We start from the raw sequence: 27,309 nt of genomic DNA, 5'->3' as shown, positions 1-27,309 counted from the left end.
TCCCATGAGTGAATTAAAGTAAAACTATCTACAAGATGCACTGCTGAAATTCGCTCAAAATCCTTACACAGCACCTTCCAAGCCCATGACCACTTCCACTTAGAATGATATTTGCAGCAGGTGCATGGGAACACTTGCAAGTTTCTCCAAGCCACTCAGCATTCTGACTTGGAAATATATTGCTGTTCCTTTAGTACTGCTGGGTCAGAATCCTGGCATTCCCTCCCTCGGGGTATTGTGGGTCACCCCATAACATGTAGTCTGCAGTGCTTCAAGAAGCAGCTCATCACCACCTTAAAGCCAAACAGGCACAGCCAATAAATGCTGGCCAGCTTGTGCTACCCATGTCCCACAAGTGAATTAATGAAAGAAGAAGAACCATGACAAAGCTGCCTGATTGGTTGACAAACCATTGATCATCTTCAACATTCACTCTCTTCACCACCTAAGTTGGACGGTGCATAGTTTGTACTGTCGACAAGATGCACTGCAGTGACTTACCAAAGCTCCAATGACAATAGCTCCTGAACTTAGTACCTTTCCCACCTAGAAAGACAGACAGCAGATACATGGTTGCACCACCCAGGTTTGGTTTAGATGTCTTTTAGTGTTATTTTGCAAAGACTAGGTCTCAACGTCTGAAGTCGAACCATATCGCTGTTCCTTTGCTGCTAGTGGGTCACCACCTTTCTATCTGACACCACTATGGGTGTTCCTCAAATTCAAGAATTGCAGGAAAGCACCACTGGTGGGGGAGGTGATGGCCTGATGGTATTATCGCTGGACTGTTAATCCAGACACCCTAATAATGTTCTGGGAACCCAGGTTTGAATCCTGCCCTGGCAAATGGTGGAATTTGAATTCAAATAAAAAAAAACACAAATCTGGAATTAAGAATCTATTGTTGACCATGAATCCATTGTCAATTGTTGGAGAAACCCATTTGGTTTGCTAAAGTCCAGTAGGGAAGGAAACTGCCATCCTTACCTGGCCTGGCCTACATGTGACTCTGGATCCACAGCAATGTGATTAACTCGGACTCTGAACTGCCCCCTGGGCAGTTAGGGACTGGTAATAAATGATGCTCAGTCAGTGATGCCCTCATCCCAGTAATAAATATAAAAACCCCAGCTCGCTACAACCTTCTTGAAGGCGATAAGAAATTAATAAATGCTGGCCTCGCCAGTGTTGCTTTGTCCTTTTGCTGAGAGGTTGATTTGTTTGCTCACCTAGGTGGATGTAAAAGCTTACCACATCCGTTTAATAAAAAGTAAGCAGTCTTCTATGTGGTGTGGTTAGCATTTATGCTACATTTAATGCCACCTAATTGGCATTTATCTCATTGACCTTTTTGCGTTTGATCTGTCATGAAATGTGGATATTGCTGGCAAGGCTAGCATTTGTTCCCCATATCTAACTGTTCTTGAACTGAGTGGCTTGCTAGGCCATTTCAGAGGGCAATTAAAAGTCAATCATGTTGCTGTGGTTCTGGAGTCAAATGTGGAAGCCAGAACAGGTAAAGACAGCAGATTTCCTTCCCGTCAAGGACATTGGTGAAGCTGATGAGATCTTATAGCGGTCAGTGATCGTTTAATGGTAGCCATTACTAAGACTAGTGTTTAATTCTGGATTTATTAATTGAATTTTAAATCATGTCACCTGTCCTAATGGGGTTTGAACTGTGTTATATTGTACTATAGCTGCAAGGTTTCCATACTGAAATTGTAAACTCAAACTTCAGGAAAATTAATGTTCAGTATCCTTGATAAATGTCTAGCCATTTTTGTTTTTATTTTTGCAGTCATCCTAAACCAGAAGGTTTGGCATCAGCAAAAACACTTTGTGAAAACTTGCTTCAGACAGTGAGTATGCCTTGTTATTTTTAGAACCAAAATGAGAAAAGCAACCTGAGTGACTTTGGAACTCTGCATCAGAAGGCAGTCAAAACGGGGCCATTAAATATTTTCAAGGCAGAGGTAGATAGATTCTTGTCAGGCAAGTAAATCAAAGGATATTTGGGATTGATGGGACTCTGGAGTTTGGCACACAAACAGCTCATCTGTGATCTCGTTGAATGTTGGAGCACGCTTGTGGGACTGAATGGCCCATTTGTCCTAGTTTGTATGGTTTCTATGAATCTGGTCAGCAGATTGACAATGACATACTGAAGTTTAACTTTATTGCAAAAGAAATGGTTAAGAACCTCTCCAGTAAATCTGTTAGTTGTATTTTGTTATTGGCTGATAACACCATTGATACAAAAATGGGTGATTTCTTTTGTGGTGAAAAGGACATGAGGTTGCAGAAGGATACGTGTTGAGTAACTGGGCAGAAATCAGGTATGTGGAGTTTACGGTGGGGCTATGTAATGTTTACTTTGGCAGGAGTTGTTAAATGGGGAACAACTGCAAAGTTCTAAGTTGTAAAGGGATCATTGTGTTTGAGTGCATGAGTCACAAAAGTATTCAGATATGGTAAGAAAGAAAGGTTGTAGAATTCTATATGTTATGAAGGGAATTGTACATAAAGCAAGAATGTTGTGCTGCAGTAATGGAAGGTATTGATGCAGTTAAATCTCAAATGTTGTGTGCAGTTTTGGTCTCCTTACTTAAGGAAGGATGTAAATAAGTTGAGCTAGTTCAGAGGAGGATTACTAGATTGATATCTGGAATAAGCAATTGTTATATGAAGCAAAGTTGGACTGGCTGGAGTTTGATTTCATAGGCGTTTAGAAGAGTGAAGGATGACTTGTTTAAAATATAAGATCAAGATTGGTCTTACCAAGATGGACAAAGACATTGTTTTCTCTTAAGGGTGAGTCCAGAACTGGAGGCACTATTTTAAATTAGTGGTTGCTGTTTTAGGACACATGAGAAATGTTTTCTCTGAGTGGATTGAGACACTTTGGGACACTTTGCCTTTATAAGCATACAACAGCTATGTCAGTTATTTCACTGATAATGGCAACTGAGTTGATCATACTTGAGCTGGAAGAATTTAATGAAGGCTTTTTTTCATGCAAGAAATAATGCTGAGATAGAGTCATTGAGTCATACAGCACAGAAGCAGAACCTTTGGTCTAATCAGTCCATGCCAAACATAATTTCAAACAAAACTAGTCCCAGATAACAAGGCGCAGAGCTGGATGAACATAGCAGGCCAAGCAGCATCAGAGGAGCAGGAAGGCTGACGTTTTGGGCCTAGATCCTTCTTCAGAAATAGGGGAGGGAGAGAAAGGGAGGCAGATAGAAGATGGTTAGAGGAGAAGATAGGTGGAGAGGAGACAGACAGCTCAAAGAGGTGGAGATAGAGCCTGTAAAGGTGTGTGGGGGCGGGGAGGTAGGGAGGAGATAAGTCAGTCTGGGGAGGATGGACAGCTCAAGGGGGCGGGATGAAGTTAGTAGTAAGGAAATAGAGGTGGTGCTTGAGGTGGGAGGAAGGACAGGTTAGGGAGGCGGGGACAACCTGGGCTGGTTGGGATTCAGCAGCAGGAGTGGAGATTTTGAAGCTTGTGAAGTCCACGTTGATACCATTGGGCTGTAGGGTTCCCAAGCAGAATATGATGTGCTGTTCCTGCAACCATCCGGTAGCATTGTTTTGGCACTGCAAGAGGCCCAGGATGGACATGGTGTCTGAGGAATGGGAGGGGGAGTTGAAATGGTTTGCGACTGGGATGTTATGTGTGATCCGAGCGTAGGTGTTCTGCAAAGCAGTCCCCAAGCCTCTGCTCGGTTTCCCCGATGTAGAGGAAGCCACAACGGGAACTGCGGATGCAGTATACCACATTAGCAGATGTGCAGGTGAACATCTGCATGATATGGAAAATCTTCTTCAGGCCTGGGATGGGGATGAGTGGGGAGGTGTGGGGCAGGTGTAGTACTTCCTGCAGTTGCAGGGAAAAGTGCCAGATATGATGGGGCTAGAGGGGAGTGTGGAGCGGACAAGGGAGCCACAGAGGGAGTGTTCCATCTAGAAGGCAGATAAGGGTGGGGAGGGAAAAATGCCTGGTGATGGGGTTGGATTACAGATGGCGGAAGTGTCGAGGATGAAGCATCGGATCTGGAGGTTGATGGGGTGGTACGTGAGGATGAGGGGTATTCTGCTTTGGTTGTTATTGCAGGGAGGGGGTGTGAGGGATGGGTTGCAGGAAATGCAACCCGTGGTTGAGGGCGTTCTAGACCACTTAGGGAGGGGAGCTTGAAAAACGAGGACATCTGAGATATTTGGGAGTGGAATGCCTCATCCTGGGAGCAGATGCGGCAGAGGTGAAGGAATTGGGAATTTTTGCGGGAAGGTGGGTGGGAGGAGGTGTATTTTAGGTAACTGTGGGGAGTTGGGCTTGAAATAGATTTCGGTTTCCAGGTGGTTGCCAGAGATGGAAACAAAGAGGTCCAGGAAGGAGAGAGAGGTATCAGAGATGGTCCAGGTGGAAGGTGTTGGTGAACTAGATGGACTATTCGAGCTCTTCGTGGGAGCATGAGGCGGTGCCGATACAGTCATCAATGTAACAGAGGAGGAGGTGGGGTTTAGGGCCAGTGTAGCTATGGAAGAAGGATCTTTCCATGTAACTAACAAAGAGGCAGGCATAGCTTGGGCCCATGCGGGTACCCATGGCCTCCCCCTTTGTCAGTAGGAAGTGAGATGAATTGAAGGAGAAGTTGTTAAGGGTGAGGTTGGGGTGGAAGGTTTTGTCCAGGTGAACTTGGGCTAGACATCAGAGCTTATTTTTCTGCATTCTCTAGACCCCATTTCTTTCTCCACAGTAAAAACTCTTGCAAAATATTTATTTAGTATGTCTCCCAACTCCTGTGGTTTAACACAAAGACAACCTGCTTGATCTTTGAGAGGCCCAACCCCCTCTCTACCCTCACTCTTAATGTATTTGTAGGACCTCTAGATTTATCCTTAACTTTATCAGCCAATGCTATCTCATATCCCTGCTTTGCCTTCCTGATTTCTCTCCAAAGAATGCTCCCTACACTTTTTATATTGATTAAGAGATTCAAGTTGGCTGTCTTGAAAAGAAAATTATCTTTTCTTCTTGACTAGAACCTCAATATCTTTATTCATCCATTATTCTTCAGTCTTACCAGCCTCACCCCTCGCTCTAATGGGAGCAAAATGCCTCTGAATTTTCGTCTTCACACTCTTGGATGCTTCCCCCTTACCAAATGTCCTTTTACCTGCGACCAGTCTAATCCAATCAACTTTTGAAAGTTCTTGCCTTATACCATTAAAATTTGAGTTACTCCAAATAAAATTTTTAACTTCTATGGAAGACTTATCCTTTTCTGTAGCCAGTTTGAAACTAATAGAATTATGCTTGCTAAACCAAAATGGTTCCCCACTTTTACTTCAGTCATTTGCCCTGTGCCGCCTTATCCAAAAGAAGGTCTAGTTTTGCTTCTTTTCTAGTAGGAGCATCCACATATTGATAAAGAAAATTTTCTTGAGCACATTTGACAAATTCTTCACCATCCACATCTTTAACACCATGGTAATCTGGTCATTGTTTAGAAAATTAAAATCCCCCATTATTACAATCTTATTATGCTTTCATACATCTGAGATCTCCCCACATATTTGTTTCTCAGTTTCTCACTTACAGTGGGGGTGTGGAACCTATAATACAATCCCATCAAAGTAATCCTTCTTAGTTATAATTTCTACCCATACGTTTTCACAGGATGATCTTTCAGAAATGTCTTCCCAAGTTACAGCAGTAATGTATTCCTTAGTCAAAAACGGCAACCACTTTAACACCGCCCACCACCCCCCCAACCCCAGCCGCCTTCTCTATTCTTCCAATAGCGTCTAAAACAGAGAATATTGAGCTGCCAGCCTTGCCTGTCTCTCATCCAAGTTTCTGTAATAGCTGTGACGTCCCAATCCCATGTTCTTAAACATGCCCTGAGTTAAATCAGCCTTACCTCCAGGACTGCTTGCTTTGAAATAAATGCAATTTAGTTCTTCAGGGTTACTTCATACTCTGACTTTCTCTTGCCTGTCTTTCCTAATTGACGTGCTGGCCTCACATTTAGAACTTACCCGGTCAATCTTTCCATTTACACTGCTGCTTGGAATTCCTCCACTTGCCATCTCTATCTGTATTAGATCTCCCTTAATAGAATGAGCAAATCTCCCTGCTAAGATATTGGCCCCTTTCCAGTTTAGGATAGTTCCATCTATTTTGAGAAGGTCTTTTCTATCCCAAAAGACATTCGAATTGTCCAAAAACCTGAATCCCTGAAAATTACACCAGCTTTTCAGCCATTGATTTATCTCCTTTAGCCTTTTGTTCATTCCCTTGTTTGAGTTTGGCATTGGGAGTAAACCAGAAACTACTATTATGGTTTTACTACTTAATTTTCTACCTAACCTCTTAAATTCACTCTGTACTACTTTAATCTTTTTACTAAAAATATCAATCCTATTGATATGTTCAATCTTATCTTTAACAATATGCTTGAAACATTTAGAAACTTCCTTAATCATAGCACCAGGAAAACAACAAACCATCCTAAATTTACACTCACTACTGTAGAGTTGCCTGTCTGTGCTTCTGACTGGAGAATCGCCTATAATCTTGTCAAACACTGCCTAACATAAGAATCGTTCCAAGTTTCCAATAACTGACTGGCCTTCCATTTTCCTTGGACATCCTATCCCCTTCAATGTTTCAAAAACTGAATATCTACTTGATAGAGGAATAGCCACCAGGGACTTTTGAATTACCTCTTACCTTGCCTGACAGTCACTCATCTATCTGATTGATCCTGCTGGATAATAACTTTTCTAAATCTACTAACCATCTAACTCTGTACTTAAAAAATGACCTTAATAACGTAAAGCCTAAAAAATAGGATGTTTTAATCACACCTTATATAAAATAAACTACTTTTCATTACTGACAGAATATAATGTTAAAATGAAAAAAAATTAAAATATATCAAACATACAAAAATTAAATAAAATCAACCATTTAGCTAATTAACTGAATAAAAATGATTCCTCTTCAATAAATTCCTCAGTGGGAACAAACACTTTCTCTGGAGCTGACCACATGTCAGATGCTCTGGAACAAAAGTAGAATTCCTTGTTTTAAAAAAACTTGACTTTTTTTTCGAAAGGAGACCTTTGCCAGGTTTAAAAAAAAACTCTAAAACATATAGACCTTTTTAATTTCTGAATTAAGAATAAAAAAAACTTAGCCGCTCACCATAAGCCATTAAAAAGACCGTTTCAAAATAAGTCTGTTTGGAAAAAAAATCAATTTTATTTGTTTGATTTTTTTGGAATGTTACTAAAACAAAATGGAAAATATCTTGTATTATAAGCTAAAATGACAATCATAACTGTAAAACTGTTTTTTAAAAAAACTATAATAAATCTTTAACTAAGCCTGCAAGTGCACGAGCAGCTGCAGGATCCACGCTGCTCACTGCCACTGTTGATATAATCCTGTGTTAAAAATAGGTTCTACTCTTATTTGGTAGAGTTTGCAATACATCATACATAATTCAGCGGAAAAGATGTACATTCTGACGTTAAGTCCATCTGTTAGTTTGCAAACTGGAATAATTGTGTAATGTTCATTTGTGAATACTCTCTCTTTCTCTTCAAGGTACATGCAGAATATTCTAGATATCAAAGCCAGATTACATCAGGACTGGGTCCTCCATCAGGTATTCTTGTGGGACTGACGCAAACATTCAAAAACATAAATGTTCAAGAAAGTTGTTTTACTTGTTGCTATTATTTAACTTCGAGGATTGTAAGGCTGCGGGAGATTGTAGAGGTAGGAATTTCTGAGGCCATGGCAAGATTTCAGAACAGGATGACAGTTGTGAGATCAAGAAGCTGCTTGGCTAGAAACCAGTGTACGGCCACAAGTTTAGGAGGACTAGGTGAAAATGTCTTTATAAGCTCTTGGACAAGACAGCAGAGTTGTAACTGACTTCAGTTTTATAGCAGGTCAAATATGGGAGGCCATCCAGAAGTTGTCAATTCCATACTAACAAAGGCTTGAATGTGGTTTACAGCCAGTGAGCTGAGATGGGGAAAATGTTGGCCACTTGTATAGAAGTGAAGAAAAGCAGTTTTTAATGATGGCACAAATTTGTAGTCAGAACGTCCTCTTGGGATCAGATATGACCTCATGGTTATGAACTATCTAGTTTAGTGTCGGCTGATAAAGAGAGGGATGCAATCATGCAAGGAAACAAAGTTTGCAGTGTAGACCACAAACCATGATTACAGTCTTCTGAAATTTAATTAGAGGAAATTTCTGCTTTGCTAGATGAATTTAATAGTTTGGCTGCAATTAGTTACAAATAGCACTTGGTGAGAGTAGTTCATCAGCTGGATGGTGGTGGCAGTTCGTTGGTGGAGGTAGGTGTGGTCAGTTTATCAAAGACTGTAGATAAGTTGAGAATGAAGTGGAAGGATACGTTAACTTTTATCAGATCCATGTAGGATGTCATTCATGACTTTAATAAAAGCAACTTTGGTATAGTGGCGGGGATAGCAAGCTAGTTAAAGGGACTCGACCAAGGAGTTCCAGGAAAGATGCAAGGAGCAATGACATAGATTTGAAAGAGAATAGGACCACCCTGTAGAGAAGGAACCAACAGCAATATCACCAAATATGGGAGCAGGAGGGAAAGTTGGATGATTAATAATTTAGTGGAAACGTTTTAAAAAAATTCTTGGATGAGATGCTGCCTAAACCAGTACTACTTTTCCATCCTTATTCCCGTGTGATTGTGGTTGTGAGCCACATTCTCAAGCTGCTGTTGTCCCATTTTTTTGATGCTGCACCTAAAGTGCTATTATGAAAGGCATTTCAGAATTGTTACCAATGAAAATGAATGAACAGTCTTATAGTTCTAAGTGAGGATAGAATGTGGCCTGGAGAGGAATGTGAGGGTGGTTGGACAATAACTTGTCCAAATTGCTGCTTGTCCTTCTAGCTGGTGAAGTTTGCGTTGGCATAGATCATAGTTGTAATAGTTGTAGTGTTTTAATTTTCCTGAGACTCTGGAAGGTTCCCGGCAGATTGGAAAATTGATCAAGGATTTATTCAGTTGTCAGAAACCAGTAAACTGTTTTTAAAAAAAACAGAAGAACTGTGATTGCTGTAAATCAGCAGCAAAAATGGAAGTTGCTGGAAAAGCTCAGCAGGCTTGGTAGCATCTATGAAGAGAAATCAGTTAACGTTCTGGATTTGGCCAGTTTGGAGGAAGAGTCACCTGACCTAAAATGTTAAATAATTTCTCTTCACAGATACTGCCAGTCCTGCTGAGCTTTTCCAGCAGCCTCTGTTTTTGTAAGCAGAAAATTGTACGCAAGTTGGCCTTGATTTTTTTTTCATATGGAATGTTAAAATTATGATTCGATCAGGCAGCGTCTTTTGAAAGGAAAATTCTGTTTATCTAATTTATTAGAGATGTTTTTCAGATGAACTAACATTTATGTTGGATAGAGTGAATCCCGTAGCTGCGTGCTTCCAAAGGCATTTGATAAGGTGTCACAAGACACTTGATGTAGAAATTAATATATTAGAACAGGTAAAGGGGTTTAGCTAGTACAAAGCAATAGGAAGTAGCAAGGAGTAACTTACTTCCTGATTCCACAAAACCTGTCTACCGTCTACAAGACACAAATAAGGAGTGTGATGTAATATTCCACTTACAGCAATGTATGCAGCCCGAACAACATTTGAAGCCTGATGCAACCAGGACAAAGCATCCTGCTTGATTAGCACCACATCCACGTTAACTCTGTCTACCACTGACGAGCAGTAGCAGCAGTGTGCATAATTGCCAGGATGTACTACAGAAATTTACTGAAGCTCTTCAGAGAGTACCATCCAACACTGTGATTACTACCACCTAGAAGGTCCAGGGTAGCGGGTACATGGGAATGCCACTACATGCACATTCCTGTCCAAGTTGTTCACTATTCTGATTTGGAAATATAAGCTGAACAATTTATGCATGTATATTAGAGATAACAAAGTGTGGAGCTGGATGAACATAGCAGGCCAAGCAGCATGTCTTGTGCTCCTAAGATGCTGCTTAGCCTGCTGTGTTCATCCAGCTCCACACTTTGTTATATCGGATTCTCCAGCATCTGCAGTTCCCATTATCTCTATGCATGTATATTACTTTGATTGAATTCTGTGTGTGTTATGTATAATCTCAAGCAGATTAATTTAAAACAAAAATGTTCATATTGTGTCACTATGTTTAACTTTAAACTTGCTTTGAAATCTTCATTATTTTACAGTGTATTCCATGGTAACACCATCTCCATCTATGGCTCCTGCCCAGAATCCTGTCTCTGTTTTACCTCCAGTGATGACATCACAGCCATATTCCATTCAGCCTCCGACATCTGTCCCGTACACATTTGCTAACACAACTGCACAGTATACTACACAGCAATTCAGTCAGCCTCTTCCAACACAGTATACTGCTGGTCTGCCAACAGAGATTTCTCAAAACCAAGTAGTGTCTGGGATCATGAATCCTGGATCTCAGAACAACTTTCAGATGCCTATGCCAGGCCCTTGTTACACACCACAGCCTTTGCAGCAAGCTGGAACAAGTTTGCAGCAGGTAAGCAAAAAGGAAATCAATTGTTCGGATAATATCAGTCATTTCTAGTTGAACTTTGTATGCATTTGTTTATCTGAATTGTTAAAAACATGAATATTTAAACAAACGAGGCATAGAAGCATAGAGTGCAGTGGGCCACTCAGCTCTTTGAGCCTGCTGTGCCATTCAGTACGATCATGACTTTTCTTGCTTTCTCCCCTTATCCTTTGATCCCTTTGGTCCAAAGAACTATGTCTACGTCTGTCTTGAAAGTCTTTATTGTTTTGGCCTCAACAGTTATCTGTGGCAGAAAATTCCACTGGCTCACCACTCTTTGGGTGAAACTGTTACTTTTAAGGCCCCTCTTTCTTGACTGTTTGGTTATTGAGAACGTCTTTGCTGCACCTACCCTGCTTGATCCTCTTAGAGTGTTACAGATTTCAGTGAAATACCCCCTCACTCTTTGAAACTCCAGTGAATGTAGTCCTGACTGATCCAGTGTCTCCAGGTATATAAGACCTGCCATCCCAAGAATCGCTCTGTTAAATCTTCTTTGCACTCACTAATAGCCAGAACATCGCCCCTGATAAGGAGACAAAAACTACATTCAGTACTCCAGGTGTGGACATTCCTGCCCTTGTAATTGAAATCCTCACTATGAATGTTAATTTACCATTAGTTGCCTTCACCGCCTGCTGTACCTGAATGCTTACGTTCAGTGACTGGTGCATTAGGGCACCCAGGTCTCATTTACACCACCCTGTCCCCAATTTATTGTAATTCTAACCCGGCTGCCTATTTTTGCTACCAAAGTGGATAACGTTACATTTATTCACATTATACTGCATCTGCCATGTTTTCTCGCATAACTTGTCCAAACTGGAGCTTCTCTGCATCCTCCTCACAGTATATTCTCCCAGCTTTGTGATATCTTCACACTTGAAGATCTGTTTCATTGTTTCCTCATTTAAACCATTACTATATACTGTCAATAGTTGGTGTTCAGGCACTGATCCCTGCAGTACCCTACTAGTCACTGTTTGCCACTTGGAAAAGAAACGTTTATTCCTAAAATAAACACGAAAGATTTGCAGATACTGGAAATCTGGGACAAAAATGAGTGTGCTGGAGAAATGCAGCAGGTGTGGCGAAATCTGTTGAGTGATAAAGAGTTAATATTTCAAGTCCAGTGACCTTTCATCAGAAATGTTCAAGATCAAGCTTGGGTTACCTGATGTACTATCTCCTGTATGAGTTGTTGATTTTTGTATTCTTTTGTGGCACATTGGGAACCTTGGCAAGGATAGCATTTTTCTCTAATCTTTAATTACGCAGAACTGAGTTGCTTGCCAGGGCATTTAATTCAACCACATTGTTGTGAATCTGATGTCTCAAGTAGACCAGATCAGGCAAGGACATCAGATTTCCATTCTGATTAAACATCAGTAAACAAGAGGATTTTTTTTTAACAACCATCTGATAATTTTGTGGTCACCACTACTAAAGCTAGCTTTCAAATCCCATTTCTGAAGAAGTGTCCCAACCCGAAACATCAATTTTCCTGCTCCTCTGATGCTGCCTGGCTTGCTGTGCTCCTCCAGTTCCACACTGTGTTATTTCAAATTCCATACTTTTTTAGTGGTCAGACTGTTTAGATGGACAGATCAATGACAGATGAAATCTAACCCCGTTAGACATGACGTGGTGCACATTGGAAGATGTGACAAGATAAAGGAGTACTCAATGATTGGCGAGACACTTGGAAGATTAGAAGAACAGAAGGATCTTAGGTTGCTTGTCTTCTGGTCCCTAAAGGTAGCAGGATAGATTAATAGGGTAGTTAAGGGGGCATACGGTCACTTGCCTTTATCAGTTATGGTATTTATTACAAGAGCAAGGAAGTCATGTTGGAGTGTACAGAACTTCAGTTAGGCCACAGATGAAGCTCAATGTGAAGTTCTGATCACTACACTAAAGGAAGAATGTGATTTCATTGGAGGGGGCAAAAATGAGATTCACTAGGATGTTGCCCGGGATGGAGCACTTTAGCTTTGAAGAGCATCTGGAATCAACTCAGGCTGTTTTTTTTTCGTGCAGAGGAAGCTGAGAGGGAATCTTATTGCATTTTTTTGAGGAGCATTGAAAAGGGTGGATAGGAAGCAGTTGCTTGACCTAGTTGAAGGGTCAGTAAAAAGGAGGCATAATTCTAAAGTGAAAGGCAGGAGGTTCAGAAAGCATTTAAAGAAAATCATTTTCTCCCAGATGGTGGAGATCTAGAATTCACTGACTGTGGAGTATTTGAGGTGGGTAACGTTTCAACCTTTACAAATGCTCATCAAAGTACTTCTTAATGTCATAACATTCAAGGTTGTAGGCCAAGTGCTGAAAAGTGGGACTAGTGAAAACTGATAGGAGTTAATTGTCAGTGCAGATTCACTGCCTGCAGGGCTGCTTCTATGCTGTGTGAATCTCTGAATTGAATTCAATCCGCTGGGATTTGAACCCATTAGCCTGGGGTTCTGGATTACTAACGCAGTGATATTGCCAGTAAGTTGCCATCTCCCTGCTTTTTATTAGAATGCTTATGTGAAGCAAAGTGAGTAAAAATGCTATTGTCCCTAAAGACCACACGCTGCTCTCTGATTAGAGTTAGACTGGTGGTTGTAGAACCAAAGGTTCATTTGAATTTCAAGGGGCGATGGTTAGATTCTCTCATTGGGGGATAGTCATTGTCTGGTATTTGTGTGGCATGAGTGTTACTTGTCACTTTATAGTCCAAGCCCATTGTAGATGTCTTGCTGCATTTGGACATGGAGTGCCTTGGTGTTTGAGTGGTCATGAGTGGGCTTGGCATTGTGCAAAAATCAGCACACGTCTCATTTCTGACCTTATAACGGAACAAAGGTCATTGATGAGGCAGTTGAAGATGGTTGGTTCTCAGAAAGTTGCCTGAGCAGAGATGTCCTGGACCTGAGATGACTGATCTCTAACAACCACAACCAACTTCCTTTGTACCAGACATGACTCCATTCAGCAGAGGGCTTTCCCAAGTTGCCAGTGCGTGTGGTATTTCTAGGGCTTCTTGATGCCACATTCTGTCAAGTGCAGCCTTGGTGTCATGGGTAGTTACTATCACGTCACCTCTGGATTCCAGGTCTTTCAGCTTGATATCATTACAAGACTAGTGGCGTTAGCAGAACCCAAACTAAGTATCAGTGAGCTGCTTATTGGTAATCAACTGTTGCTTGATAGTATTGTTGATGACGCCTTCCATCACTTCACTGATGACCACAGATAGTCTGATGATGTGGTAATGGGTTGGTTTTGTCATACTTTTCGTGTACAGGCATAACTGGACAAGTTTCCACATGGTTGGGCAGAAGCCACTGTTGTAGCTGCACTGGAACAGCTTGGCTAGAAATACAGCAAAATGGAGTCCAAGTCTTCAGTACCATTATTGGAATAATATTCAGGCCCGTGGCCTTTGCACTATCCAATGTCTCCAGCCGAATCTTCATATCACATGAACTACGTTGATTTGGCTGTTAACTGGTATCTCTAATGCTGGAGGCTTTTGGAGGAGGCCAGGATGGATCATTCACTCATCATTTCTGGCTGTTGCGAATGCATTAGCCTTATCTTTTCACTAATACGCTGGGCTGTTCCATTGTTGAAGATGGGGATGTTGGTGAAGCATCCTCCAATGAATTGTTTATCTGTCAGGTACAAGAAAAATAGATCAATGGAACATTAGCTTTCTAATAAGAGAATGAGAATATAAATTCAGGGAAGTTTTGATAGAGCCCCTGATTTGACTGATTCTGGAGCAGTGTGTACAGTTCTGGACATGGTTTTAAGATTATTATGGCTTTGTAAGTGTAAAGCAAATTCAGCAGAATATTGCCCAGAAATGCAAGTTATGTGAATTGTGCTTGTATTTTCTGAAATATGGATAAGTCAGCATTAACTTGAGGTTTTAAGAATTTTGGTAGTAATTGGTGGGGTAGTTAGAAAATATTCCTGCTGATGGAAGTGTGGAACAAAGGACCATAACTTTAAAATGAGAGCTAGTCCATTGAAGAGTAATACATCATGCGAATATGGTAAAAATATAGAATTGTTCAGTGTTAGCATGATCTGATATCAAAGTTGCTTGAGGTTTTGGCAGATGAGATAAACCAGGGTGGATGAATGGAATTAATGTACGGATGAGCTATGATGTAATTGAAAGGTGCGGCAGGCTTGTGGGTTTTAAAGGTCTAATCCTGTTCCAGTTAAATGCAATGGAGATCAATTCTGCTATTGTACATTAAATTTTATCTCCTACTTCGTAGCTAATTGTTTTGATTTTAGCAGTGTTGTTTTGTAACTTTCGTTGTTCCTGAAATGAATTAGCTGCATCATAATTTGGCATCATCTGCAAATTTCAACACTGCTGCATGTATCCAAGTCGTTAATATTAATTTCTAGATGCAGACTCAGGAATAAGCTCTATGGCGCATCTGTACTCACTTTGAATCCCAGCTTAAACTTAACCAGTTTTTAACTTATTGCTTCCCACCCCATCCAACTAAAGCTGGTTAACACCCTGTTATCCTTGCGCTTTTTAAAAATATACCAGTTTTCATTTATCCATCGCTTTCAAATCTGTGTTTAATCCGTAGGTCTGGTCATTTTATCACTGAGCTAATAATCCAGAGGTCCAGACTAATGCTGTGGGATCATGGGCTCATTGCAGCTGATAGAATTTAAATTCAATTAATGGAATCTAAAATAGAAAACTCCTCTTCACATAACAGTGACTGTCAAACCATCATCTATTATTGTAAAAGCCTATATGATTCACTAATGTCCTTTGGGAAGGAAATCTGCCATTGTTATCTGATCTGGCCTGCAGATGACTCCAGATAGGCCTTAACTACACTCTGATAATGGGAACTGCAGATGCTGGAGAATCCAAGATAATAAAATGTGAGGCTGGATGAACACAGCAGGCCCAGCAGCATCTCAGGAGCACAAAAGCTGACGTTTCGGGCCTAGACCCTTCATCAGAGATGCTGGAGATCAGAGATGCTGCTGGGCCTGCTGTGTTCATCCAGCCTCACATTTTATTATCTTAACCACGCTCTGAAATGGCTTGGTAAATCATTAAGTTCATGTGCAGTTGGGAATGGGTAACATGTACTAGGTTGACCACCAGTGCTCATTGTTTGATGAAAGGATAAAGAAAAGCAGGCTGGACTAAATCGCCGACTGTTCATGTACTTCCTATGTTATCACTGAGATCTGTAACTATGCTATTTGCACTGTGCCTCTGATGATAAACGGTGCACGTTTTATCTTCTCTTTCTTTAATTTATTGACTTCTGCTCTGGATTTTCCATGATGCTCTGGACCTTGGTGCTTCATTGAGGCATTTCAATTTTTAAGCTGCCAGCTTCCAAAGTAGGATTTGAAGTCTTGCTATTGAAATTGTGGAGATGGAAAGCTAAGTATCGGGAATAACTACTTTCAGAAGTAAAAGCTAGTGAAAGATTACAGCTTCCTGGTTTTCACATTTGCTTTGGGATCTGGCTGTCTCTGTTTGGACCATACCTATTAGCTATTCATAGTTGCCTTTAGAAGGTAATGAAATGCAAGCAATTTCTTCAAATTAGAGTGGCTTGTCAGGTATTTATAGAATGTTTCAGATGGTGTTAAATGTTAACCATAGTAAAGCTTTGGGGTTTTATTATACTTGGATCTTTAAGTTAACATTAATTATAGTTATAGACTAAGTTTGAGAGAGTCAACCTAAATCATTTTTGTTCCTAATTGGTTAGAAGACCCATTCTAAGTATAAGTGCAGATTTATTTAGTTTATTAAAATGAGTACAAAAGAAATGATGCATGAGAAATGATGCATGATAAAAGCAGTGAATTCAGGTTGGTTCGCAAATCGAATACCAGCCTCATAGACAAATCCCTTGTTCTTTTCTGTTGACTCAAGTTTTCCTTCTATTTCTGTCTTTTCTGGGCACTGAAACACTAAGAATCATTGCTTATTAACTCTTGCCAGTCATGAGCCATGGGGACTTCAGCTATGAAGAAAGGTTGTATTAGACTGGGATAATAAGGTGTAAAGCTGGATGAACACAGCAGGCCGAGGAGCAGGAAAGCTGATGCTTTGGGCCTAGACCCTTCTTCAGAAAGGTGAAGCAAGAAATGAAGTGCAGCATTTTTTCTGAAGAAGGATCTAGGTCTGAAGCGTCAGCCTTCCTGTTCCTCTGATGCTGCTTGGTCTGCTGTGTTCATCCAGCCCTACACCTTGTTACGTCAGATTCTGCAGTTCTTAACATCTTTGTATTAGACTGGATTTGTTTTCACTGGAGTGCAGGAGGTAGAGGGGTGACCTGGTACAAATTCCTAAGATTGTGAGTGGCATTGATAGAGTGGAAAGTTTGAGGCTTTTCCCAGCGTAGAGGGGTCCGTTATAAGGGGACACAGGTTCAAGGTTGTGGTGGTGGTGGGGGGGGGGGGGGGGGGGCGGGCGGGGGGGCGGGGGGCGGGGGGGGGCGGGGGGGGGGCGGGGGGGGGCGGGGGGGGGGGCGGGGGGGGGCGGGGGGGGGCGGGGCGGGGGGGGGGGGCGGGGGGGGGGGGGCGGGGGGGGGGGGCGGGGGGGGGGCGGGGCGGGGGGGGGGGGGGGGGGGCGGGGCGGGGGGGGGGGGGGGCGGGGCGGGGGGGGGGGGGGGGGGGGGGGGGGCGGGGGGGGGGGGGCGGGGCGGGGGGGGGGCGGGGGCGGGGCGGGGGGGGGCGGGGGGGGGGCGGGGGGGGGGGGGGGGGGGGCGGGGGCGGGGCGGGGGGGGGGGGGGGGCGGGGCGGGGGGGGGGGGGGGGCGGGGCGGGGGGGGGGGGGGGCGGGGGGGCGGGGGCGGGGCGGGGGGGGGGGCGGGGGGCGGGGGGGGAAAGAGGAGAGAATGTTTAAAAGAGATGTGCAAGGCACGTTTTTCACACAGAGGGTTGTGAGTACTTGGAATGCGTTGCCAGTGGAGGTGGTGGAAGCAGACACAGCAGCGCTCCAGAAACACCTGGACAAATCAGAAGGGAATAAAGGGATATGAATCCTGTAAGTGAAGACAGTTTTAGTATGGAAGGGCAAAATTTTTTGCTGCAGGCTTGGAGGGCTGATGGGCCTGTTCTTGTGCTGTGTTTTTTTTTCCGTTCTTAGTGAATTATCATCATCTAGAATCCCCCAGATGGTGCATTTAGGTTTTGTGGAAAATTCGAAAGCCCACTGATATCTTTTATTTGTGAGAATGAGAGAATGGATAACTGTTGATGTCATGAAACAAGTTAAGATGTGGAGGTGCTGGTGTTGGACTGGGGTGGACAGAGTCAGAAATCACATGACACAACGTTGTAGTCCAACAGATTTATTTGAAGTCACAAGCTTTTGGAGTGCTGCTCCTTCATCAGTGGAGTGAAGAGAAGCACACAGGCACATAATTCATAGGCGGAGAAGTCGAAAGATCGTACAAATGGTGTGAGTGGAGTGTCAACAGGTTGGGTAATAATTCTCTGCAGATGATCAAAAATGTCAGATGGTGTAAGTACAGTGTCAACAGCTGAATAGCAAGTGAAGGGATGATCTATAATCTGACTAATTGAGGCAGAGAGATCATTACAAAAAATTAAAATAATGTGGTACTGGTAACAAACCAAATTGATGGAATAAATGACAGATATGAGTGTTGCGTGCCAAGGGTCTAACCAAAGTAACAAGTAATCCAAAACTGTACAGACTAATTAAGTTAGATCATAACAAGTTATCAAGGTGATGGTGTCAAAACAGGACAGTACAGAAGATTTTACAGATACAAAACAGTATGGTGGAGTTACATGTAGCACAATATAAACCCAAGATCAAGGTTGAGGTCATCTTAGTGGGTTACGGATCTTGGCTGTCACTTTCTGCTTGTGACTCGGTGTTGCTGTGTAGCTCAAAAGCCACCTTGGAGGACGCTTACCCGAAGATCGAAGGCTAAATGCCCTTGACTGCTTAAGTGTTCCCCGACTAGAAGGGTACATTCCTGTCTGGCAGTTTTTGCACAGAGTCCGTTCATTCATTGTTGTAGTGTCTGCATGGTCTCACCAAGCTACCATACCATGCCTGTAGCGTATGAGGTAAATAACATTGGCTGAGTCACACGAATATCTGCTGAGTATGTGTTGTACGTGTTCCCTTGTGTAATGGTATCCATGTCAGTGATCTGACATGTTCTGCAGAGTTTGCAATGGTTGGGTTGTGTGGTGTTGCGGTCTATGTTGCCCTGAAGGCTGGGTAGTTTGCTGTTTATGGTTGTTAGAACGTGAGAATTGGAGGTGTGGGGGTGACCTTAGTGAGATGTTTGTCATCATCGATGCCATGTTGAAGGCTATGAAGAACATGTCATAGTTGCTCTGCTCCAGGGAAATACTGTATAATGAAGGGTACTGTATTGGTCACGTCCTGTGTCTGCCTTCTCAAGATGTTGTTGTGGTTTTTCACTAAAGTATGTCGGAACTGGCGATCGATGAGTTGACTATCATGTCTTGTTCTTAGGAGGGCATTTTTCAGCATCTTTAGGTTTCCACCACATTCCTCTTTGTCTGAACAGAGCCTGTGTATATGCAGGGCTGGTCCATAGAGGATGGCTTCTTTAACATGTTTAGAGTGGAATCTAGGGTGGAAACTTCAGGATGACATCGACACAATGCCACAAAACACTGCCATGGCAACCTCTGCAAAACATGCCACATCATCAACACGGATACTACCATTACGTGGGAAACACCGTCCACCATGTACATGGCAGATACTCATGTGACTTGGCCTATGTTGCCTTATCTCATACGCTGTAGGCAAGGATGCCCCAAGACATGGTATATTAGTGAGACCATGCAAACACAATGACCGCGGATGAATGGAACATCATGCAATAATCGCCAGACCGGAATGTTCCTTCCAAGTCGGGAAACACTTCAGCAGTCAATGACATTCAACTTACGACATTCGGGTAAGCGTCAACCAAGGCGACCTTGCCGATGCACAACAACACTGAATTGCCAAGCAGAAGCTGATAGCCATGTTCTGTACCAGTGAAGACAGCCTCACCTGTGATCTTGGAGCACCATCAGCGCTCCAAAATCTTGTGATTTCAAATAAACCTGTTGGACTATTATCTGATGTCTTGTGACTGATCAAGTCAACTGATGTTACTCTCAATAGACCATACTAATCTTTGGTCTCCAAAGAAATAGAAGTCACATTAGCAAGAATCATACCATGTACCAAACTGGCGTGTGATAAAAGTGAGGCTCAAAGTACCAATTTATGATGCTACAAAACACTTTGACTTCAAAATAGCCACGTAACGTGAGTGTGCTTGGCTTGTTAATACATTAAGTTATAAAACTGAATCATTTCAACAAAGACGTGTGTAGCCTTTTTAGAATCATACAGCTTACATGCAGGCCCTTCAGTCCACCATGTTTATGTCTACTAACAAACACCAAACTGCACTAATCCCATTTACCTGCTCGTGGACCATTGCCAACAGTGCACTGTCACTTTGAGTCCTCATCCAGATGCTGCTTAAATGTTGTGGGAGTACCTGCGTCTACCAGCCTCTCAGGCAGCACGTTATAGACATCTGCCATCTTCTGGGTGTTTTGTCAGAATGTCATTTTGTCAAGTGTTTTGCAGATATTCTGTAAACGACTTGCCTCTTGCCTTAAACTTATGTTTTCAGGTCTTAGACACAGCTGCTTTGGTGAAGCAATTCACACAATCTACTCTCTGTGCCTTTCATAACTCTCCATGTCTCAATCAGATCCACACCACCTCCCACCGAGCTGTTCTCTACCAAGGAAAACAAGCTCAGCCTGTCAAGTATTTCCTCATAACTGAGACTTTTCATCCCACACAACATCTTGGTGAATCTCCTCTGCACTCTTTTTCCATATTCTTGTGATAACATGGCAACCAGAGTTGCTCACTGTTCCATTTGCAGCCCAACTAATGTTTTATAAGATTGCAACAACATTTCCTTTCTTTGATGTTCTACATCCCGGCTAATGAAGTGTAGCACCCGTATGCTGCCTTCACTGCCCCTGTTTGTGCTGACATCTTCAGGGATCTTTAGACTTGTACGCCAAGGTCCCTTTGTTCCTCAGTATTCTGGGGGGACCTACCATGTGTTATGTATATCCTTCCCCTAGTTAGACCTCCCAAAATGCATCACTGTGTATTTATCAGGATTAAATTCCATCTATCATTGCCCGGCCGAATTTACCATCTTGTCAATATCAAACTGTAGCCTGAGACTACCATCTTCACCATCAACAGCACCCCAATTTTTGTGACGTCTGCAGACTTACTAATTAAACCTTCTACATTCACATCCTAGTTTTTAATGCACTTAACAAGCAGCAAGTGTCCGAGCACTGACCCCTATACTACCTTGCTGGTCACAGGCTTTCAGTTACAAGAAAAACCCTGTGCAATCACCCTTTGCCAATTTTGGATCCACTTTGTCAACTTGCCTTGGATACCACAGGCCGTAACCTTTTGGACTAGCCTTCCATATGGGACATTGTTAAAGGCCTTATTAAGGTCCATGTAAACCACATCGACTGCACTACCCTTATCATTATATTTAGTTACCTTTTCAAAAAACTCAATTAAATTAGCCAGCCAGGATCTCCCTCTAACAAATCCATGCTGACTATCCCTGACCAATCCCCATCTTTCCATGTAATGATTAATCCCTGTTCTTCAGAATTTTCTCCAATAATTTCCCTATGACTGATGTTGGGCTCATTGGTCTGTAATTACTTGGCCTATCCCTTCTTCCCTTCTTGAACGAAGGAACCACATTATCTGCTCTCCAGTCATCTGACACTTCACCTGTGGCCATTGAAGTATGAAATGTATCTGCCAGGGCACCAGCAATCTCCTTTCTTGTATCCCAGGCTGCTATGGGAGGCATCTTATCAGGCCTAGGGAATTATGCATCTCTATGCCTACTAAAATACCAGATGCCTCTTCCTTATTGGCCATAACATATTCTCGAACCTCAGTTAAAATCCCTGGCTACAATGTCTTTCTCTGTGAATGCAGATGGGAAGTATTGATATAAGACCTCACCCACATTTCCTGCCTCCATGCACAGATTGCCCCTGTGGTCTCTACTGGGCCTCACACTTACCCTGGTAATCTGATAACTCTTAACATACTTACAAAAAGCTTTGTGATTTCTCATAATCCCATTTGCCAAAGATATTTTGTGGCCCCTCTTTGCTTTTCTAATTACCTTTTTAAGCCTTTTCCTATACTCGCTATTATGTTTTTAGTGCAGTGTACCTAACATATGCTTCATTTTTCTTCATCAAACTCTCAGTGGCCCTTAACATCCAAGGACTTGCTGTCATTAGCCTTCACTATTAGAGGACTAGCTGGCTTTGAATTCTCACTATACTCCTTTTAAAAGATGCCCATTTTCCAAATGCAGACTTACTGCCGTCTCTATCCCTAAATGCTCCCCCACTGAAACTTTGATCACTTGATCGGCTTCATTTCCTAGGATTAGGCCTAGTGCTGCGGCACCTCCAGTAAGAGTTTCTACATACTGGCACTGAAGGCTCTCCTGGATACGTTTTAAAAATTTCACCTCCTCTAATTCTTTCACAGTAAGATGATCCCAGTTAATGTTAGCAAAGTTGAAGCCCCCTACAGACCTAACCCTGTTCATCTCTCTCTCTCATTTGCCTACACATCTACTCCTGTATTTCCTTCTGACTGTTTAAGAGGCCCGTAGTATAATCTCAGCAGTGTAATCATCCCTTTCTTCCCCCCAGACTCCACCCAGATGGCCTCATTTGAAGACTCTGTAAGGACATCCTCCCCAGTGATTTATTAACACGTAAATCACCCATGTTACTTAGGAGTCTTTTTTATATAAAAGCAAGCCCTGATTAGTTTTTTTCAGTTTCACATTTTTGGGTTGGTTGATTTCTTGTCAGTCTGTTGCTGTAGTTTTATTAAGTATTTGTCGGTTATTCTTAGGTCCAGCCTGTAAACTCTGCTCCAATGCCAGTGTCTTTGTCCAGCTCAGAGTATCAGTTCCAGACCACAGGTACTAGTAACCCAATGCCACCTCCTCCTCAGCCACAAAAGAGACGTTTCACTGAAGAAAGAGCAGCAAATTCACCAGAAGATCTCCTTGGATACCAGGTAGGTATACTCACAATGCGTGAGTTTAGAAAAGCCACTGATACATTGCACCAAATAATTAATTGCATTAGGATCTGGTAGGTGATGCTCTAAAAGGTTGGAAAGAGCAAACTGACTGACATGCTTGTCAATGCATAATCCAACTGGGCAATCCCCTTTTATTGAAAGTTGTAAGAACAGCAAAGACATGGCATATGTAATAAGAAAAATTCAGATGAAACTGCTGCAAGAATTCCCCAGGCTAATAATAAACAGTTAACTGCATACTTTTAAAATAAAGTATAATGTTGAATTTTGGTAAACAAATTATGCTCACTGCATGTTGTGCGGCTTTATTAATGGTTGTCTGACTGTTACAATAAGTGGCATGATGATTTCTTGTTTTTTAAAAAAGAACCAAATATAATTGAATACTTGACTAAAAAATTAACCCACGAGAGTAGTCGCATGTGCCTTGTATTCATTTGTTATCTACAAATTTGATTACTCAGTGCTGTCCTACTTAGGCAAAGCCTCAATTTTAAATTTCTGATTCTTGTTTACAAAATCAGTTCAAATACTTACAAACATTATCAATATTCCTGTTTAAGAAGGGAGGAAGGCAGAAGACAGGAAACTAGGCCAGTTAGCCTTCCTTTGGTAAGATTTCAGAGTCCATTATTTAAGATGAGATTGCAGAGAACTTGGAAGTGCAAGGTAAAATACAGCTGAGTCAGAGCAGCGACTTCAAAGAGAGGCCAGGCCTGACAAATATGGTAGGATTCTTTTGAGGAGGTAACGAGCAACTAAAATAAGGGAGAACCAATGGACGTGATCTATTTGGATTTCCAGAAAGCCTTTGACAAGTGCTACAGAGAAGGTTGCTAAATAAGATGAGCCCAATGATGTTAGGGGCAAGTTATAAGCATGGATAGAGGATTGACTGACTGGCTGAATGCAGAGAGTAGGGATGAAGGGGTCTTTTTCAGGATGGCATCTGGTGACTAGTGGAGTTTCAAAGGAGTCTGTACATTAATGATTTGGCCAAAGGAACGCATGGCTTTATTGATAAATTTGCAGATGGCATAAAGATTGGAAGGGGACAGGTCAGGTTGAGGAAGTGGGGAGGCTGGAGAAGGACGTAAATGGGCTAGGAGAATGGGCAAAGAAGTGGCATATGGAATACAGTATGGGCAAGTGAGAGGTTATGCACTTTGGTGGGAAGAATAGAGGTGTAAACTATTTTCTAAATGGGGAAAGGCTTCAGAAATCTGAAGCACTAGAAGACTTGCGAATTCTCGTTCAGAATTCTCTTAAGGTTAACCTACAAGTTCACTTGGCAGCTAGGAAGTCAAATGCAATGTTAACATTCGTTTCAAGAGTGCTGGAATGCAAGAGCAGGGATGTACTGCTGAGGTTGTATAAGGCTCTGGCCAAACTGCATTTGGAATATTGTGAACAGTTTTAGCCTCTGTTTCAAAGGAAGGATGTTCTGGCATTCAAAGGGGCCCAGAGGAAATTTACAAGACAGACCTGATGGCAGAGCCTCAAGAGTGAAGGGATGACTTTAGATCTGATGAGGAATTTCTTAAGCCAGAGGATAATGAATTTGTAGAACTCTGCCTCAGGACTGTGGAGGCCAATCATTGAGTGTATTTAAGACATAGGTTCTTGATCAGTAAGGAGATCTTATGGGAAGAAGGCACGAGAATGGGGTTGAGAAACGTATGAGCCATGATCAAATCGTAGAACCGACTCGAAGATTAGAATGGCCTAATTCTGCTCCTATATCTTATGGTCTCATCAGTGACTTAAATGAGGGGAATGCATGCATTGTATCCACAGTTGCTACTTACACAAATTTACGATACAAACTAAATTGTGAGGAGTGTGCAAAAAGGCTGCAGAGCAACTTAGATAATGGGAACTGCAGATGCTGGAGAATCCAAGATAACAAAGTGTGGAGCTGGATGAACACAGCAGGCCCAGCAGCATCTCAGGAGCACAAAAGCTGACGTTTCGGGCCTAGACCCTTCTTCAGAGAGGGGGATGGGGAGAGGGTTCTGGGATAAATAGGGAGAGAGGGGGAGGCGGACCGAAGATGGAGAGAAAAGAAGATAGGTGGAGAGGAGAGTATAGGTGGGGAGGTAGGGAGGGGATAGGTCAGTCCAGGGAAGATGGAGAGGTCAAGGAGGTGGGATCAGGTTAGTAGGTAGGAAATGGAGGTGCAGCTTGAGTTGGGAGGAAGGGATGGGTGAGAGGAAGAACAGGTTAGAGAGGCTGAGACAGGCTGGGCTGGTTTTGGGATGCAGTGGGGGGAGGGTATGAGCTGGGATGGTTGTGTGATGCAGTGGGGGGAGGGGACGAACTGGGCTGGTTTTGGGATGCGGTGGGGGAAGGGGAGATTTTGAAGCTGGTGAAGTCCACATTGATACCATTGGGCTGCAAGGTTCCCAAGCGGAATATGAGTTGCTGTTCCTGCAACCTTCGGGTGGCATCGTTGTGGCACTGCAGGAGGCCCATAATGGACATGTCGTCTGCCCAGCCTGTCTCTGCCTCCCTAACCTGTTCTTCCTCTCACTCATCCCTTCCTCCCACTTCAAGCCGCACATCCATTTCCTACCTACTAACCTCATCCCACCTCCTTGACCTGTCCGTCTTCCCTGGACTGACCTATCCCCTCCCTACCTCCCCACCTATACGCTCCTCTCTACCTATCTTTTTTTCTCTCCATCTTCGGTCCACCTCCCCCCTCTCTCCCTATTTATTCCAGAACCCTCTCCTCATCCCCCTCTCTGATGAAGGGTCTAGGCCCGAAACGTCAGCTTTTGTGCTCCTGAGATGCTGCTTGGCCTGCTGTGTTCATCCAGCTCCACACTTTGTTATCTTGAAGAGCAACATAGACAGGTTAATTGAGTGGACAAGACCTAGGCAGATGGAATATAATGTTGAGAGTTGTGAAGTTAATGCGCTTTGGTGGGAAAAATAGATTTTTTTTAAAAGTTGAAAGATTGATAATTGTTATTATTCAGAATAGGGCGGCACGGTGGCTCAGTGGTTAGCACTGCGGCCTCACAGTGCCAGGGACCGGGTTCGATTCCAGCCTCGGGCGACCGTCTGTGTGGAGTTTGCACATTCTCCCCGTATCTGCGTGAGTTTCCTCCAGGTGCTCCGGTTTCCTCCCACAGTCCAAAGATGTGCAGGCTAGGTGGATCGGCCATGCTAAGTTGCCCATTGTGTTGAGGGGTATGTGGGTTATAGGGGGATGGGTCTGGGTCTGGGTGGGATGCTTCAAGGGGCAGTGTGGACTTGTTGGGCCGAAGGGCCTGTTTCCACACTGTAGGGAACCTAATCTAATCTAATTGCTTGGAAAATAATCTCAAAGTAAGCATGCAGATCCAGCAAGAAAGTAATGGTGTTCAAATTTTTATTCTTATCAGTATTTGAATATGAACATAAGGATGTCTTGCTACAGTTATATAGTTTCTTCATGCGACTGCATCTGAAGAATCATGTATGCTTTCTATTATTGTATCCAAGGTAAGTTTTATTTTTCTGAGGGAGTCCAACAAAAGTTCATGAGACACGTTCCTGGGATATGAAGGTTATAATGTCTGGAGTCAGTGTTGAGAACCCCCAGGGCAGCTCCTTGATTGCATACCACTGTACCTTGGAGAAGGACACCGTTGCTTGGAGTTTAAATGAATAAGAAGTATTTGCACTGAAAACATTTAAGGAGCTTGACAGGGAAGATGCTGGGAAGATATTTCCTGTGTCATGGGATGGTAGAACCAGTGGTCACCTCTTTAGGACTGAGGTGGTGAGAGGTTTCCTTGTTTAAAGGTTTGCAAATTTTTGGAACTCTTTATCTCTGATAACTGTGAATGCTTGTCTTTTAAGTAATTCAGGACAGAGACTGACAGACTTTTGGATACCAATGAAGTATTGGATATGGTGGAGTTAAGGTAGCAATTTTTGGATGATTTTAATCAGTGGGGATAACAGGCTCGAAAGGCTGAACAGCTTATGGCTACTGTTGTTTCTTATGTTCTTCAGCTATCCATTCAAGTGACCTTGTCACTCTCTATCTCTCTCATCTCTGTAATGCAATCTTTGAAAATATCTGTACTCCTTATATTCTGACCTCTTCAAACTGTCGGATGATACCTTGATAATCATAGAATAGAATAGAATCATAGAATCCCTACACTCTGGAAACAGGCCCTTCTGCTCAACAAGTCCACACTGACCCTTGGGGAGTACCACCCAGACCCATCCCCCTTTAACCCATCTAATCTCTGGATCCCTGAACACTACGGGCAGCGTAGCCTGCACATCCTTGGATTGTGGGAGGAAACTGGAGCACCTGGAGGAAACCCATGCAGTCATGGGGAGAATGTGCAAACGCCACACAGACAGTCGCCTGAGGGTAGAATCGAACCCGGGGCTCTGGCACTGTGAGGCTGCAGTGCTAACC

The 27,309-nt window shown here is 42.8% G+C and overlaps 1 protein-coding gene across 2 annotated transcripts in view; it reads left to right on the top strand.

Annotated features, from left to right (window-relative positions):
* LOC125450701 (KH homology domain-containing protein 4-like) overlaps positions 1–27,309 on the top strand; it is a 71,082-nt gene that overhangs the window by 29,753 nt on the left and 14,020 nt on the right. Inside the window, exons 8-11 of one of the 2 annotated variants that reach the window (XM_059644812.1) lie at positions 1,802–1,862; positions 7,625–7,685; positions 10,291–10,622; positions 22,686–22,853. In XM_059644812.1, coding sequence (XP_059500795.1) covers positions 1,802–1,862; positions 7,625–7,685; positions 10,291–10,622; positions 22,686–22,853 — 622 coding nt within the window. The remainder of the gene's footprint in view (positions 1–1,801; positions 1,863–7,624; positions 7,686–10,290; positions 10,623–22,685; positions 22,854–27,309) is intronic. The other variant, XM_059644813.1, reaches the window with a different exon arrangement.

This window comes from Stegostoma tigrinum, chromosome 3 (assembly GCF_030684315.1).
Source record: "Stegostoma tigrinum isolate sSteTig4 chromosome 3, sSteTig4.hap1, whole genome shotgun sequence".
In the NCBI taxonomy this organism is placed as follows: domain Eukaryota; kingdom Metazoa; phylum Chordata; class Chondrichthyes; order Orectolobiformes; family Stegostomatidae; genus Stegostoma; species Stegostoma tigrinum.
Note: the sequence above shows the minus strand (reverse complement) of the source record. Positions and strands in the feature narration are given on the sequence as shown.